Below are 18,008 nucleotides of genomic sequence, written 5' to 3'. Positions count from 1 at the left end.
TAGAATGAAAATGGTTACGTATAGTATGGTGATAAGCGGAGTAGATTGTCTTTGATCACTTATTAGGTATTATACGCATTTTAAATGCTTACTCACAACCAAAATATAAGTTGCAAAATAATGTGTACATACCGTATGCAATTCTTATTTCTATTTTTAAAATTCTTAATTAAAAGCTCAAGGCTTGATTCGAATGGAAAATCGCTTTTTAAAAAATCGTTACGGAAGAGTACAATAAGCTAACACTAAATAGAATGGAAGTAGTACTTTAACTTCCGATAGAATATTCACAAAAAGTCATCACTTATTAAGGTAAGGGCGTAGATGCGTATCCGTCATACTTTTAGTAAAATTGTTATTAGTGATATTTTTATTGCTGGCGCTTATAGCGAGCAATATTTGACGGATTTTGTCTGTAATACTCTGATTGTTTTAGTTTAAATCGATTGAAATGTGATTTAAAAATTCAATATAATCATACTAGCAATGTACGGTTCAACATACAAGTAGTTATTAACAATACTGCTACTCCTTTCTAACACATATAAATATGCAAAATACAATAGGAATCAAAGTAAGTTGTGCACCATTTTCATTTCATAGATATAAGTAAAATATTAGAGAATTTAAAGAATCGAACAAGGAATAATTGTGTTCCTTTAAATGCTATCCATCAATCGTTATTAACTAATTTAGATGGTTTTAAAATCAAATAAAACCGAAAATTTAGCCCACAAACTTCGTATTATAGCTTATTTTCGGTACTGGTAATAGTTCTATAATGTTATCGTAAATAAGAGCTTTAAGTTATACCTGTGTCTTTACTTGTTAATTATACCAAATGCAGTCATGGAGGAATAATACAGTCTACATTGATATCATTTATATTTTTTGGATATTTAAGAATCTGCTACAGTAATTGAAAGTTAGCTTTACATACAGATCGATCGAATTTTATGATGAGTTTGTGTAGTATCTTTTGTTTTCGAGCAGCTATTATAAGGAAAATCACTTAGTTGCTGTCTTTTATTAACAGTATTAGAAGGCAAAAGCAGACGACTTAATTTTCCTACTGTACATGTTCGTCTACAAACGAAAAATTGCTATTGAGATAGTTTATGTCAGCTATTCAATAACACTTGACAATTTATATTAGCTATGCAGCACATAATGTAATCAATTAAAAGTTCTTTAGTTAATTATCAAAAACTACTGTAACGATTATAGTTACCTAAAAATAAGTGATAATTATGCGTATTATAATTTCTGCCCAGCGGATATTTCCATCATTCCACTATTAATTCTAAATATCCTAAAGTGTAAGGTAATTGTAATTTATATTCTACTTTCCATTTTATCATAATTAAGTGAGTTCAACTATAGTAAAGTAAATAAAGTTACTTAAATTTTACTACCGCATGGTTGATAATACTTGAATTATAGGATGGGCATGTGGCCAACACTAAATTAATTCAGCCAGATCAGTACCGTACCATAGCCACTATCAATCATTCAAGTACAGTATAATAATCATAAGCAAGTTAGTCATAACGGGGCTGTATAAATGAAGAAAGTCGGGTAAGACTAACTTGTATCAGTAAAACCACCAAGTATTTTAACAAAGGCTACTTGCAATAATTTTTGCGTATAACAATTATCAATCGAGCTTTATAACTAACTGTATTCGAATATTTTGTTTTTTCCGGAGGAGAGAAATGTATATTTTAATAATTTAAAATCAATCTTAAAATAGCTACGATATTGATTTACAGCAAAAAATTTTCGAATAGCTCTTCATTAGAGTAAAATCATTTATTTCTCATATTTTTACCTTCAATTCTAAAAGTAATGGCAAAGGCTATAGTAAAATTTTTCATTTCTTAAATATAATACTTTTTACTTTATTAAGTATGCAACTAAGCCTAAGGAATCGCTGTAAATGAATTAATTCTACTTTATTTAGAGTTAATTACGAGTCATAATGGTAGAATTTTTAGTAACATTTCAGATAATCCTTTAATTGAATAAATTTTCATCGTTTCCTTGTTAATAAACAAACAATCCAGCTACTACCGCAATCACGATCGAGAATGTTTTATTTATATTAAAAAATAAAGGCAGTTTGAATTTTAAATTTGATTATCATATTTATAAAGTATAGTAGTTAACAGATAAAGGAACTAATTTATTCTCTAGAGATACTATTATCAAGTAACAATTGTGTTGCATGTTCAGTAACATTGCTAATATGCCGGTAAGACTAACTCATAAGACTCTTACTGTGATAGTAGTATTTAATATTCAATAATCACGACTTAAAGCTTTATAGCAATGATATAGCTATTATCTTATTTTTATTAATTGGACAAAAGTCAGAGTCGTCATTTTGGAGGACTTTTAGTATAGTTAATCGTCAAATCTATCATATTACTATCTTGCACTTCCTTCATTTATTTTTTTTATTTATTTATTTGACTATAGTTAAGAAAATTATAAAATGTCATGTTTCATTCGACGCTAAGCATAATGCTATACGTATACTTTAGTTTATTCGTTCATTATTAACGAAATTAATATAGACTTAGATGATGCATATTAACCCATAAAATAATGTCTTGTTCTAACTTGATTCATTTCTCTTTAGACTGGGTAATTGCTTCGATAGTCGATTGAAGTTATTTCCAAAATATAATAAAGTTATTTTTCAAATTTTTGTAAAGACAATAAAACAATTTCAATTTATTTCTAACCGTATCTTCTTCAATTCTTCTTTGTTTTTTAAATCATTCAAGAAGAGATAAAGACGAATAGCCTTAAAATAGTTATTATTATCTATATCAAGACATTAAAAGAATTTGCCTTCGGGTGTCTATCATTTCCTAAATAATTAAGAATATATTCTAGACAGTGTAAGCAGGAAACTAGAATATTAAGTCAAATTTTTTGAATTATGTATCAATCTATTCTATAGATACTGACTGTTTTTTCATTGTTAATATGTCCTTTTTCTTCAATCTCATAAATATTCGCTTGGAAACTGATATTGCTAATCGAATTAATACAGCGCTATTGGATGATATAGACATAAATTTAATTAAGAATTAATCTTTACTATGCTATCTACATTGATTAGTAAGTTCATAACTGCCGTCGACTGGTGAATGAACTTAACGGTTATTATGTAATAGCTTTAGAAAGAAACATGGAGTTATTTGTCGCTTTAACTATCAGCTTTTGACAATTACAAATGCCAATATCGTAATTACGTTATACATTATTTGAAATGAAGACTTTACCTAATCATATCGATATAGATTCGATCGCTATTTTTATTTAGCACGACATAATTATTTCCGTCTAAATTGTCATTGATTGTACATTATCAGTGTCACAAAACAGCTTTGCAACAAGATAACGTAATATACGATCAATAAGTCAATTCCTTGAACCACATATCAGGGAACGATATCTGCACTATCACAAACACTTTTGCTCTACTAGCAGACTACACAAAGACTTAGACGCCTCATATTTTACATTAAACACTAAGTTTAAGAATCCACTTTATTACACGATATACTGCATTTATATACTCTTCCTCAATAGTTCATGAGTCATAGTTAGTACGATTAACTTTGGAATTATTTACTGAATTAGATAATAATTTTAGCTACTGCTCCCTTAATGCAGGCAACAGTATTTACGAACATAGACATCTGATGACTAATACAGAATAGTCGGATTACGATATGTCCTATCACGGAATATTTCCACGATAATTTACAATCTACTATAAGTAAGTTACAATCACAATGACTCGAACTGTAAGTAGATGATTTGCATTCCCTATTATAATCATTAATTTCAGTATGTGTATATGTGTCACTATCATAAAAAGTCAGTGCTATATCAAAACACAGTATATCCAAATTAGAAGTTAATTAAACAAGGAAAGGCTAACAGAATTATCCTCATATAGATATTTCTAGTCTACTACAGTATATAACACTGTCACAATCAGTTTGTGTCGAATGTTTGTAAGTTTCGTTAATTAATTTTATTTTCCAATAAAGATGGTATTACTCCAACCTGATTTTAATAAAATCCATCAATATGACTACGTAATTTTAATTATTGAACTGCTTTCTTTATTCATATGTATTATTGATCTATATTTGCTTTATGTTTAGACGTCAATACTAAAGACGTCAACAAGATACTATGGTAGCATTATTTACTTAATTTCAATATAGTAACTATGACTAATTGTATTAATAATAGTCAAATTGATTTAAAGATGGCTTTCTCAGTATGAACCTACTTTGACCTACAAAAATCAAAACATCATAATCTTGAATGATAGCGATTTGACGATTGTCCGTATTGAAAACAGAATTGCGCTCTTTCTGTCATATTAACGCATTATTGCTTTTAACGAGTATTAATTATATTGACTGTGATCAAAACTGTTAAATTCGAGATTATAACTTAATCGCATTTATGTCCTGGTAAATTATTACGTAAGATGGTGATTAGTGCTATCCAATCTACTCATGTGTCTATCATATCCATTAACTAGCCGACAGCTTGGACACATTGCAACTTGAAGAATCGATGAAGTTGTTGATTATAAGTTATTATTTTGTTATTGTAATTGTTATTGTTATGACTGCAAGTAAAATGCTAACTCTTAAATATCTTGTTTAGACTAGATACTTTTTTAATCACCAGGATATTTCCGATAAAAGAGGAAGAACCGATTGACTAAGACAAGGAATAGGAAGGAGACTTGCCCATTACCTTTATTCGATTCAATATAAAATTAATATGACGTTTCTAAGTCGAAAATAATAATTTGATCGCAATTACGGTGCGGCTTTTATTATTTTTTAAAATGCATATACTGTACCAATTTTGATCAACACGTACGTAGTAATAGAGATTATTATAAACTCTCTAGTTATAGTAGATATCTTATAGATTATATCGCTATCCTATATTGGTAATTGACAATTGATGGAAATTAAAAGAAATAACGATGATTGACAGTACAGTAACCTCCAGATATATTTATTATAAGTATATATTCGTGTCTGTACGTATATCCAAATTTATTTTTGTTTGCACTCTGTACCTTTTATTGTCATTAATCAATGCAAATTAAGCAGTGCGTCGGCTAAGTTAGTAACAGTATACAATATATGTAAGAATGTCATAATTATTGTGCCACAAGCCATCAATCAAATTAAAGTTCTGAATCTTATTTAGATTCGATATTTTAGATTATTATCCATCATCTATCCTACGTCTTCACTCATTCTGTAATCGCGGCCTCCATTACCCAATCATAAGTACCATGATGGCATTACAACAATAGAAGCAACCTAGATTTAATTTGATAAACTATTTATTCACCAGACCGTATTTACGCGATGTTATTATTTCCTAAGAAACAGATCATAGCTATTGTTTAGTAGATTATACTTTACAATGTATTCTAAAATATCTAATTTGAGCAAGCAACATTTGATCTTCTCATTAAAAATAATAAATAATATCTCACTACAGCAGTTCTGTTATATATGAATACTGTGAATATATGAATAGCTATTGTTTAGTAGATTATACTTTACAATGTATTCAAAAATATCCAATTTGAGTAAGCAACATTAATCTGTATATTATAGCAACGTTTGATCTTCTCATTAAAAATAAAAAATGATGCTCACTACTGCAGTTCTGATATTTATGAATACTGTGAATGGATAAGTCTACTTGACTAAAGTAAAAGAGAAGGATAGAAAGGGAAATCATTGAAAAAATTCCAACTGAGATTACATAGTGCACATTGAACGAAACTGCACAATTTTATTTTTCAAAATAACATAGACTACCAGACCTCCAACTAGTTTGATTTCTTTCTGAAATGTTATTATGAAAATATGATAGCCTATAATTAATTAATTGCAATTAATAGGAGAAAAGTGGGGGAAAAAGTAATGGCGATGACTAGAGAGAAAAGTGAAGTCTACTATCGGTAGCATTGCAGCATAATTACTACTCGATCATAGAACTAGCTACAGTGGACCATATCGATATTTGAGATGACTTCAACAGTTCGACTGTTATTGGATAATACATAAAATCCAATATGCTTAATTTGCTAAATTAGATTAATTCTTTTGCAGCCCTGTTATAACCTTTGCTTGATCAGTAAGACATAATGGAATACAACAATCTAAAGTAAACAATAAACGATTTACACGGTGGATAAATTTATAGAAAAAACAACAAAGAAGCGTTGTTTATGTGACTGTGTGGCATTGATCAGACCATAGTATTGTTTTTCGTGTTGTAAAAGATTTCTGTGGATAGATCTACTTCTGTAGTTATGCTCTATTGACATCAGTCACAGGTTGATAAAGAATTTGCTAAAATGGTGCGCTAGTCAAAATTATCTAAACGGATAATATCTTTAGGTCATACATTCCGAACTTACCCGTAAAAAGAAACCATATCTTCTCGATATACTGCGATTATCTAGTGCAGAATCTGGCATGCAAATAAAAATGGGAACTGATTTGACTCTGATTCATTCTTCGTGGTAATAAACAAAACTCAGATTGATCGAATTCGCCGTATCAATTTAACATCCCGGCCAATAAGCAATCAACAGTAAAAAGGTAAACTGCTGTCATAGAATTACGATAGATGTTACCAACCAGCCAAATGAGGGTTTTCATACTGTAATATTAATATTACTAAGTAAGAAAGTCATTCAATTTGCCAGGTTAGCTCAACATCCTCAATTTTATATCATGTTGTCAAAATTAAATAAAGTATGACGGAGTTAAATAATCGTTAATGTATTAGTTATTTCTTTGGTATAGCTATGTTCCATCACTCTTACATTCAAGTATATTTTGTCCCTGAAACAAATCGAATTCTATCAAGAGTGCCATAACAGCAAATCAGTTTCACATACTCTTTTTTAATTTATTCATTATTTCTACGATATAGATATGTTCCATTACTCCCATCCTACTTCATCACTCTTATATTCAAGTATATTTTGTCTCTTATACCGAATTTAATTTTATTGAAAGTAATGGAAAATCAGTCTCACTTCTTCCATAATGGTAAATTATGTCATTCTTTCTTTCTCTTACTCTCTATCATCATAACATATAACTTTACTGAAATTTCATAACTTCATCAATTATTTATAAAGTATAAAATCAATCCAATTGCATACAGTATCTTATACAACCTAACTATCCTAAAATGTAACGTTACTATTTATCTTAGATGTCACACATTCAACACAGATCATTTTTAGTATTCTGTATTGATTGGCAGACAAATAGTACAATAGTACAAGCTGATTTAACCATTAACTGACATAAAAAGTGGTCAATATGCAATGAATAAGTTATTAGATATGATTCTACAACGCTTATATTGCATAATCTTATTACAGTATTAAGATACGCGTATATCGATCGATTGTGGTCTACATGAATAAAAGCTTGGCAACTGTAGCTAGTAAAGCCTTAGAGTAGATAAATTTTCCATAAGAAACGATGCGTTCCTACATTTTATTAGGTTAATAGTAACTATCTGCTCAAGTATTTTATTTTCCATCAGACCTAAAAAGGACACAATTTATCGACAGTCCCAACAATATTAATAACAAGATGAATGGTAACTTTCATTTTCGAATCATACTAATGATCATGCTTGACCTGAAATTCACTAACGATGATCGTTAATTTATGACTCGTAGGTTACTCATCAATTTAGCATTAAATGTCTAAACGTGATCTGAGTCATCAATTAAGAAACACTTAGCATCATCGTACAACATCTGTACCATTAACACTAGATCATCAAATCGTCACGATCTCGAAGAAATAATTGTTTTAGTCACGATCCAATGAAACAGTAATAGAGCTATTTACTGTAGTCTACCTTTTCTATTTAACTTAATTGATTACCTCGCAATCCTTTAATGCTGTATGTAAAAGCACACCGGCTATATCAGTTGATGCAGTATTTACGCTGTGAAAATAGATCAACGCATGACTAACTTCTTGTATGTTGCAGTCGATATTACTCATTGTATTGACGAAATAGGGAAGTTATATTCATTTTATTGGTTGATAAAAATTTTAACAATGATAATACTATTAATAACAGAGAGTAATAATGATAACCATAAATGACAATTGCGAGTGGGTTTACTAAATTTATATCAAAAACATTTACTTAATTCTTTCACAATCACAAATACTCGGAATATTGTTATCGGAGGCAATTAACTCAAAGTGAAATTTCATAGCGACAGTTATTTTCTCTATTTATATGGCTATACAATTGGATATGGCCAGTTCCATGAAATTCTTATAATCGTTTAATTATTGGACATAATCTTGAAATCTTCATTCTTTATAAGGTGGTGTATTGACGCAGATAATTTTATTATGCCACCTTAAGTATTATGACAACGGTACTAATTCCATCTCAATCTAATGGAAATCTGATTAAACAAAAAATTGCCGTATTACATTTTTATATAAATTAGATTTGTAATATTGGTCAAGCTACGTTAATTAAGGTCTCATTAATACCAGCAACATGAGCTATTTTTATCGTCAATTTATCATCATTAAAATTCTGAACACATGCTAAATTTTCTTCACTTTTACCTCCTTCTTTTTGCAGAGCAAACGAATTAGAAACTGAAGTTACCGAACCTAGTAATCCTTTCTTCAATATGGCCAGTAATGAAAGTCAAGCCAATAGTTACGAATTAACATTGAGAACTGTCTATATAATTACATTTATATTCGTAATTACAGTAGTAGTTATTGGTAATTTTGTCATTTGCTTTACAATTGCAACACATCGTCGCTTATGGAACTACACCAATATTATGCTTTTTAATTATGGTGTCGCTACTACCGTTCGCGTCTTAACTGCTGGATTACTAAATTTTCTGTCAGCATGGGAAATGAGTAATCAATGGCCATTTGGTCTTGGATTATGTCAGTTTAGTCAGTCTATTGGTATCGTCACTGTCTTAGTTTCGGCTTATTCACTTGTATGTATGAGTTACGCAAGGAATCGGATTATAACTTATTCTTTGTTACCACCACCTAATTTAGGCCATTGCTTTGTATCTATTGCCATTATTTGGTGTGCATCTTTTGCTTTCGCAGCACCATATATGGCCCATATTCAAGTTCTTTATTACAATTATACCTTCAATGGTGCGCTTATCGAAATACCATATTGTCTGCAAAATTGGGATAGAACAGCTATCGCTTACTACTTCTTGGCAACAAGTATTGTTGCGTTAATTGCTCCATTAATCTGTATTACTTATTTTAACATTCGTATGGCATTATCATTAAGGCCAGCCAAAGAAATAAAAAATAGTCGTAAGAAAAAAAGCGATCATTTAAAGCAACAAATGAAGAAAATGTTAGTAATTATTGTAGTTGTATTCTTTATAACATACTTTCCCTACATGATATTTCTCAATTTGCTAAATTTTAACGCTATTAAAACCAATTCAAATTCGGGTATGTATTTAATCCGGTTGGTACTTGGCCAAGCAACATATACATGTAGTGCCTTCAATGTTTTAATATGTTACCGATTTAATCCTCATTTTCGTCGTGCTTTTCGTAACTTTTTATGCGGTTTGTGCGAATCTGATGCTGGCCGCCATCTCAAAAGTACAATTTCTTTTTCAACATCCAATAATTCACAGTACGAACGACGTAGAAGGAAATCGCGGTTAAATAGTAGTAATGGAATTAAAATATCATCTCCAGATATTAAAGATATTAATGGTTCTAAAATAACCTACGTTTGAGGTAAGCTAGTAAATATATTGTTATCATTATAAAAAGCGTAACGTTATGGATAATTTTACACTGTCCGAGTTTTTTTACATTTTTCACATAATACCTTAGTTTTACATTAAAATTATTTTGATTGCATACAATTATGTTGTTTAAATCACATTAATTGTACGCTTATCTGTTAATTAAATAAAAGGAATTTGTAGTAAATACAATTACATTTTATACTATTATACCAATAAACTGCACCGTAATCTCTAGGTTATTGAAATTTTTATTTCTTTAATTAAACTAGCGTAAGCCTCAGCCATAGCGTACTCATTCTGTATATTATGTAGCTATTATATTTATTTTATATGCGTACGTAAACATATGAAGTTTTCAACCGTTGCCTGCTTGCAAATCTTTCTTCTCTATAGCAACACCATGCAAGTGCTTAAAATTTGAGGACAATTATTGATTTTTTACAGTACTTTAGTATCTACTCATGTTTCAATTTAGTGAGTACTCAAATAAACATTCCAGCTAAAACTGAAAATACTGTATATTTTTTCTAAGACTAATAGACTGCTTAAACACAATTATTAATTAAATACAATCACCTAACAACTTTAATTTTAAATTATTGATAGATGGCGTGATCTTCAATGGCTATCTTATTTTGCGAATAAATGACACTGATGCAGTTATGACAGCAATCGCCAAATCACAGCAATAAAATTTTATTTACTTTGCTTGTGCATTGGAGCATAGTTAAAGCTTAACTACTTTATCAAGTCATTGACAATAAAGTGATCAACTTATATTCTATCGTACTACTTAATCGACGACGGTACTCAATAGGAAGCTTCAATTTTCAATACCGAATGGAAGAAGTATTCTCTCTCTGCGTTGGTGGTATCGTAAATTCTATGCATTTGTCGGAACAGATTGTAGCTATTATAGAGAACTTAACGGGAAGTTTTAATCTATTTTAACCTGTCAATATTATAAATTATTTCTGTATTTTAGACTCCGGTATGACAGATTTATCTTATCATTCTACAGCCTACAATTTTAACGTTGATTAATCTCAATTAAGCCATCTATGAATTCATTGAATTATTCTATTGTAATGGAAAGTATTAGCCTCTTACTTGAGTATATAGAGTTTTATTACCAGTGTAAAAATGAAACTTAAATTAGAGATGCATTATTAATTTACTATGCAATGATGTATTGCAAACCTTGAAGATACTATCTTTAACTTAACATAATCTTTCAGAAATCGATCTTTTCTCAACTTTATTTGCTGTGATAATGTTGTTATAGTTATCTAGTATTGCTCCTCTAGTCACAATAACGCGACTTTATTAGTAATATTCATACATGAATAGCAAATACTTATCATTATGACTCCTAAGCTACCGTACTTATATACAAGTGAAACGATACGCAATCGGTCATGTTAAACGACGACCAATATCAATACATCCTAGCGTGGCGTAAATTATTACATTGCATACATATTTATTTCAAAATTTCTATTAATGACCCGGCGTTAAAACTAATATATTGATAGACAAGATGATAGTAGTAATAAAGGTTTCCATCCGGCAGCTATTGACCCAGTCATTATGCTCGACTATAGCGGCAGTACAAAAAGACATTTTAGTCTCCGCTTGACATTGTTGTTATTACAATATCGATATGTACTGAATTTTCAATCTTCATTGACAAAATTTTCATCTGGAATGATCATTTTTATAATTATTTTATTAGTTTAGTCATAGATATAACGATCAATATCCGATTTCCCGACCCTAGTTAAACTCTTGGTATCATTCGCATTTCTCGATTGGATGCACTGCTTGTAAAAAGCTATCTTTATCTACTTCTCTTTAATATCCTAATTTACATACAGCAAGTAACGTAGTTTGGTGATAAGCCAATTAAAATCATAAAAGACCCTTACATGTTTTTGCTACCTAATTACTTCATTCATAACAAAACAATCTATAAATATACTTCGTCAATTCCATCAATTCTTACTAGAAAACTATCGTGCCATCTCGTAGTGCATCCAAATCTACGAATCATATGGTACCTAAGATTATGTCTACCTGACTGTTTAGTTATGTATATGAGTATAATAACGAGCTAGAACACAAATTTTCAGTGCATTGTAGGAGGAAATAATACCATAATTCTTATAGTAAACGCTAAAGCAGCTATGAAGGCACCATGGTGATCATTGATATACGGTAATCATAGATTACTTTAAAGCAATCGTATCTCAATAAACAGTGCGACATTTTATTAAAATTAGAGGTGTACATCAAAAGACTAGGCTAATAAAGTAGTCGTTTTCTACGCTAGTAAGTAATTCCTGTAAAGAGATTATTATATTACTATACTGTACAAAGTTAGACGAGAAATTAAGAAGACAATAAAATTTGCGAGCATTAATCGATTGCCGAATATCCTGCCTACAACTAACACCTGGCTATAATAAATTCTCTCAAAGCACGAGGCTAAGACAATATAGTAATTGAAGTGATCGTAATTTAGTCAAATCAACCTGAATTAATAATAAAATGTTGTAGTTCTTTAAGTAAAATAATAAGTTCTCATATGATGCGGACAATCGAGTATAATAATAAGTTCACCCATTAAGGGAATATTTACAATAAGTTAAATTACAATAACTGTATGAGAATCAGAATCTCCGTAATAGGTTGTACATATATATATAAAGCAGACGAATTCCGTAAAATAGTCACCTCCTTTAAAATAACAGTTAATTGTCGAAATAGTATGCGATACAGAACGCCGAATACGATCTTCAAGGGCAAGGCGACGAGTCCTCATACTTTATTTCTCTACAATTTCTAAAAGGATTTAATAAAAAGTCAGGTCGATTTTACACTATTTGGTAATGCATATGTATAGGTCAAATTAGTTAAATTCTGGTGTTTTGGGACGAGAATGATACTAGTACTCGTCAAAAATTGCTCGTACATAGACCTACAATACTTTATCATCAGATTCAACATCAGCGAGAGCGAATAACTGTTGGTCAGGCTTTTCATGAAGGGGCAAATAAGAAAAATCGCCGTTTGCATTACCGCTGATTAGCTCTGCTAACCCTGTTAGAATAAGAACATTAAATTTCAGTACTTACTATTAACCTTTATATTGCAGCATTTACACTAACAGCTTCCGATACACGCAAAACAGATTCAGGGTTAAAATATTAGAAACTTTTTTTAAAGTATCGAAAAAACAAGCGATGCATGGCAAGCCAATGAATAAATCATACAAATATAGACAGTACAGATTCTAATTATTTGATAAAAAATAAAATCTTAGAATATCATTATTTACCTGAGTATATATCTTGCTTGGCAGTAGAAGCTACATTTACATCAATAGGTTTGCGGGTTGTTTCGTATAAGCGTTCGATAGTATTTGTTACACACTGATACTCACGACTTTTCAAAACAGCGTATAGTTCTTTCTATGTAATAATTCCATTCAGTGTCATAGCAATACTCGAAAGCATGTACAAACTTTATGCAATAATTACCTGCAGATGAGTAATTTGTAATTCAGATTCTAACTTATATTGGTCAAATGAAGACTGCATCGATTTGCAAATTTCTTGAGTGCGAAGAATATCCTTTTTCAAAAATAGTATAAATAATATAACCAATCTTAGCGAATGTCAAAAAATAATGCTAACAGTTTCTTGGAGTATTCCTATAATCGCATAGGAGCTTACCGCAGTCAACCCATTAATTAATATCCTCTGTTCGTCTACAGAATTCAATAGTCTATTACGTTCTTCAATTTCTCTCTTTAAATGTTTATCGCGCTATAATGGTAATGAATAAATATTACATCTTTAAAACAGAAATTCTGATTATCGCACCTTCAAGAGTCTCTTTACATATCAGTTGTACAAATCCTGTTGTGAAACTACGATTTATTAACTTAAGATGTAGAAGCAATTATGTCAATTTGTCAACCTCTCGAAGATGCCTAACTAGACGGCGAATTGTATTCAATAATGCGGCAGTATATCCGCTAAACCCTGTAACCTAGGAGGAAATTCTATCATTAGAAATAGTTTCAATTTCTGCATAAGAAACAGACTGTAGAAGAAAGTACTAAGAAGCGCACTGATCGTACCTGAGCATTTGATTTTACGCTAATTACATCGCCAATTTCTTCTTCATAATTCCCGATTTCTGTTTCGATTTCGCTAACTACTCTTTTAAGTTCATCTAAACTAGATATTTTACCTCGCTGATTGATAGGGTCCTTTGTGCCATCATCAATTAAACTACTTTCTGCAAAATCGTCCCCATTTCTATCATTATTTACGATATTTTCGGCCAATTTATCCCCTTTCAGACAAATTTTCATGGTAAAATCAAACATGATTAACTATTTTAAATGATTGCATGTCAAGTACTCTAATAACAACGAGATACATCTGCATGGAAGTTTGGATCATTAGGTACCGACAAATAGAAATTTAAGAAGTTTCCATACGATAAAACGGTGAAAAGTGAAAATTATCAAACTTTACCTTTCTTAGTATAATTTTGTGTAGAATGTATACTATCTAGTAAGGTATCTTTGACAGTATCATTAGTTTCTTTATCATTAACAGGCAGATCGTCATCAGCCACTGTAAAATTTATCAAACGGATGAAAATTTAAACAAACGAAATGTGTTAAATCTTTCATTGAGATGAGTAGACCTGAAATGGCTTCGTTTATTGCCGGAGTATTGACTACGGACTGACTTAAAGTAGAAAGTCGCGTCGGTGGCTCTTCAGGTTGAACAACTATGCTATTTCTTAGATGACCATCACTAAAGAGTGCCGAAATATGCAATACATATTTATACAGTATTTAAATGCCATGCGCATGTGTAAAGTTCAAATCGAAGTAGCACATTACTATACGTAGTAATGGAGTAAAAGTGTCACCAACCTGTTATGATCTAATTCCTGATTCTCCGGCGCTGCCGTAACATTTGGGAATGCTATGAAACGCTGCATACGGAAAGGATCGGAATATAAGTATAAGTAGAAAAAGACATAGATTCATATAGCACTGTAAACTAACATGCGTAAATAAAAAACAGTAGTAACAAATTTACTGCCACAGCAACCAAAAAGATCCGTACAAATTTTCGACTTTCAATCACAAAGAAATGTTAGCCTATGTCATAGATCACTTTGTCATGGTAAATATCTAATGATCCTTCCCTATGTACTGTACACCTCAAGCTATTGAATTCAATTTATATTCATCTAAGTACATAAAGCGTAAAAATGGATTAAATATTAATGAATCTACATATACTGTATTAATGCCTGTCATATAACTATAACAACGAACATAAAGAATGGGCTCTTGTCTCGTTCTTTTACAGGCCCTATTTACAAGAGTATAAAGCATTGAAGTCCTACAGAAATGAATCGTACTGATGATATTGCTCCAATAAGAGCATTTATCCCATTAACTCAGTCTTTCTCTCTTATCAAGACAAGTATAACATACCGTGGACAGGCACTACTCATAAAAGAAACCGTACAAATACGATTAACTTACTCGAGGATGATCTCCAAATAAGTCTTTTATGACATTTACTGCCCTATCCGATTCTTCAAGAAGATTTTGTAGCTAATTTAGAATATTAAACATTAGATATTACTCAGATACTGTCCATTTCTGATCTTATCGCCTACAATTGCTATACACAGAGTCAACGATAACCCAAACGGATCCTATTAACTGTTGATTTTATGACCCAAACCACCTTATCATTTCGATGTAAAATTTCTTTCATAACAACCGCTTTTTTTGTGTCTCGTCCATCAGGAGTCAACTGACTAAGTCGTGAGGTATTAGATTCATCCATGAAAGCTGTGAAAATTCAAAATAACAATTACATGAATATCTAAGAATTACAGTAAGCATGAATAGTGCTAGTACTTTCCTCTTTTACGAAATTACATAGTCATCGAATAATTATGGTTAATAATGTAAAATCTGTCTTATTGTTTCATTATATTTATATGCTGACACTGTCTACTATCCAGTAGAATTAAGATAGATTGTAGTTTGTTATAATTCCTTACTATTTCTTTGGCTAGTGGACCAATTTGGTGATTGGTATAGCTGCCGCCTTTTTGCCTACAAAAATTGGAGAGCATACAGTATAAAGCTGCCAGAGTATAAAAATATCTGTTCCATTTTAAAAGATCCTAGCGTTACTTAAGCTAATAGAGTTCTAGTAACTCCTTTACACAATACAGTATCACTGCGAATCCGGGAATGATGACTACCAGCACATGGATCCGATAGCGTATCTGCATCGTGAAATAATCACTTACACCAATGCAAATGCACACAAGTCAACAATAGTTTATAGTATCGTTAGTAGTCATACTTGGTATACTCCACACAAACAACAACAATATTATAAAATAAGCGTAAGATATGTGTACGAATTCATATCGCGATTTCGTAAACGTATTGATAACAATTAATTGTCTTATGTAAGCACAGCATTGGAGATTGCAGCCTGCATGATATTAAAATAAGAAGTATTTCTTACCAATTCTTCCTTGGAGAGTTTATATACGGACAAGTCGGAAACAGTACTCTAAATTGTAAAATAGAAGGGTTCAAATCCATTAGCTAATTACAATAGGAGAAAAGCAACTATCTTGATAAAGTAGAGTAAATTAGTAAATCGGAAAGGAGGTAAGTTCCGGTGGCATTTGATTTTACATCATTTCAAAACTGATAGCTAACTCAAACTTGTTTTAACATAGGGGATGTTAAGATAGTTCCGATATTCAAATAGGCTGATAAATTAATCATGTTTGCACCTTGCATGAAGATTACAATCAGTACAACTTTTCAAGCTGTAATAAGCACTTTCATGGAATCTAGATGATGATTTATTTTTCCATAATTAGCAATCTACACGTATACGTGTACTGCAGTACCTGCAGATCAAAGCAAAGCACGACTATCTCATTTCTAGCAAATAACTAAAATTGTGCGTACTACATGCAGTTATTCACGTAACAAACTAACGGCATAGTTCACCACGTCAAGCGTCTATTCTTTTGTAATAAATAAGCAATGGTAGCAAAATTATTAAAGTAGATGTTACGGTGTAACTTTTACGTAGCTGTCGTTACATAGATTCCATAAGATAGTTTTGTAATATTACCTATAAACTGATAGTAATTCATGTTTATGTACAAATTGACTGACTTTTCATGAGTTTTCAATAAAGTTTGGGCTCAGTTATGTCTAAGAGAGACTAGTTGTATTTACTGTTGCTGACGATATGAGATCGCCAGTATCTAGAGTCGTGTCGTAGACTAATGTCAGGGAGGACAAACCTGACAGTAGACTCATAGTGCGTAGTTTCTATGATAGTTATAAATATCGATTTGTAATCGTAGGACCTAACGTTTTAGCCTAAATCATCGTATTAGTTGTGTCGATAAAGATATTGTACTGTTAAATTTACTACTGTAAGCAATTGCATGCATTGGTATAGATGCTCCATAATTGAGTAAGAAGTTAAAACTCCATTTAATATACTATCCATATTGAGCTATGCAATTAACATACGTCCCATTCTTTCCTCTTTTTTTTCTTTTTGGTAGCTACTGGTTCTTGATTCTTTTTGTCTTGAACAGGCTCATGCACGGCTACTCTCCGGGGTGGTCCTGCTATCATCACTGCTGCATAAAGATGATTTCCTTAATATGCAATGCGGTCTACGTCAGTGTGCGATGGGTTCCAAGTGATAAATGTAACCTTAATCCTGTTGAAAATTGCCAACATTTTATGTATTTAGTCTTTGTTTCATGACTACCATTCTCCTTATTGCCCGAATATCTACGCAAATTTATTTTAGCCAGGACTATACTATTTAATTGTTTTATTTCAGCATCTCATTCCGCTAGTGACTGCCTCAGTTCTACTGAATCTTTCATTATTATAATGCAAAACACCGACATGAGTCAGTGATTTTCAACATTGAAGTTGCCAACTGAAAGCTCGCATACAGTTTGGAAACTTACCGTTCAAAAACTGAATCAAATTCAG

General features: G+C 31.1%; 2 protein-coding genes across 2 annotated transcripts; one reads left to right on the top strand and one right to left on the bottom strand.

Moving 5' to 3' along the window:
• Positions 1-8,776: 8,776 nt before the first annotated feature.
• On the top strand, positions 8,777-9,883 carry TRIADDRAFT_58844 (uncharacterized protein; the record flags this gene model as incomplete). The annotated part of the gene is made up of 1 exon (XM_002115032.1): positions 8,777-9,883. One exon carries the CDS (start codon positions 8,777-8,779, stop codon positions 9,881-9,883), a length of 1,107 nt encoding a protein of 368 aa, XP_002115068.1.
• Positions 9,884-12,878: 2,995 nt separating this feature from the next.
• Positions 12,879-17,636, bottom strand: TRIADDRAFT_58843 (uncharacterized protein; the record flags this gene model as incomplete). The annotated part of the gene is made up of 13 exons (XM_002114850.1): positions 12,879-13,000; positions 13,239-13,371; positions 13,441-13,533; positions 13,636-13,728; positions 14,046-14,263; positions 14,449-14,550; positions 14,624-14,736; positions 14,859-14,920; positions 15,483-15,554; positions 15,691-15,797; positions 16,013-16,067; positions 16,492-16,539; positions 17,529-17,636. The coding sequence occupies 13 exons, from the start codon at positions 17,634-17,636 to the stop codon at positions 12,879-12,881; spliced, it is 1,326 nt and encodes a 441-aa protein (XP_002114886.1).
• Positions 17,637-18,008: the final 372 nt, after the last annotated feature.

The sequence above is a fragment of the Trichoplax adhaerens genome, genomic scaffold (genome assembly GCF_000150275.1).
Source record: "Trichoplax adhaerens TRIADscaffold_9 genomic scaffold, whole genome shotgun sequence".
Classification (NCBI taxonomy): domain Eukaryota; kingdom Metazoa; phylum Placozoa; class Uniplacotomia; order Trichoplacea; family Trichoplacidae; genus Trichoplax; species Trichoplax adhaerens.
Note: the sequence above shows the minus strand (reverse complement) of the source record. Positions and strands in the feature narration are given on the sequence as shown.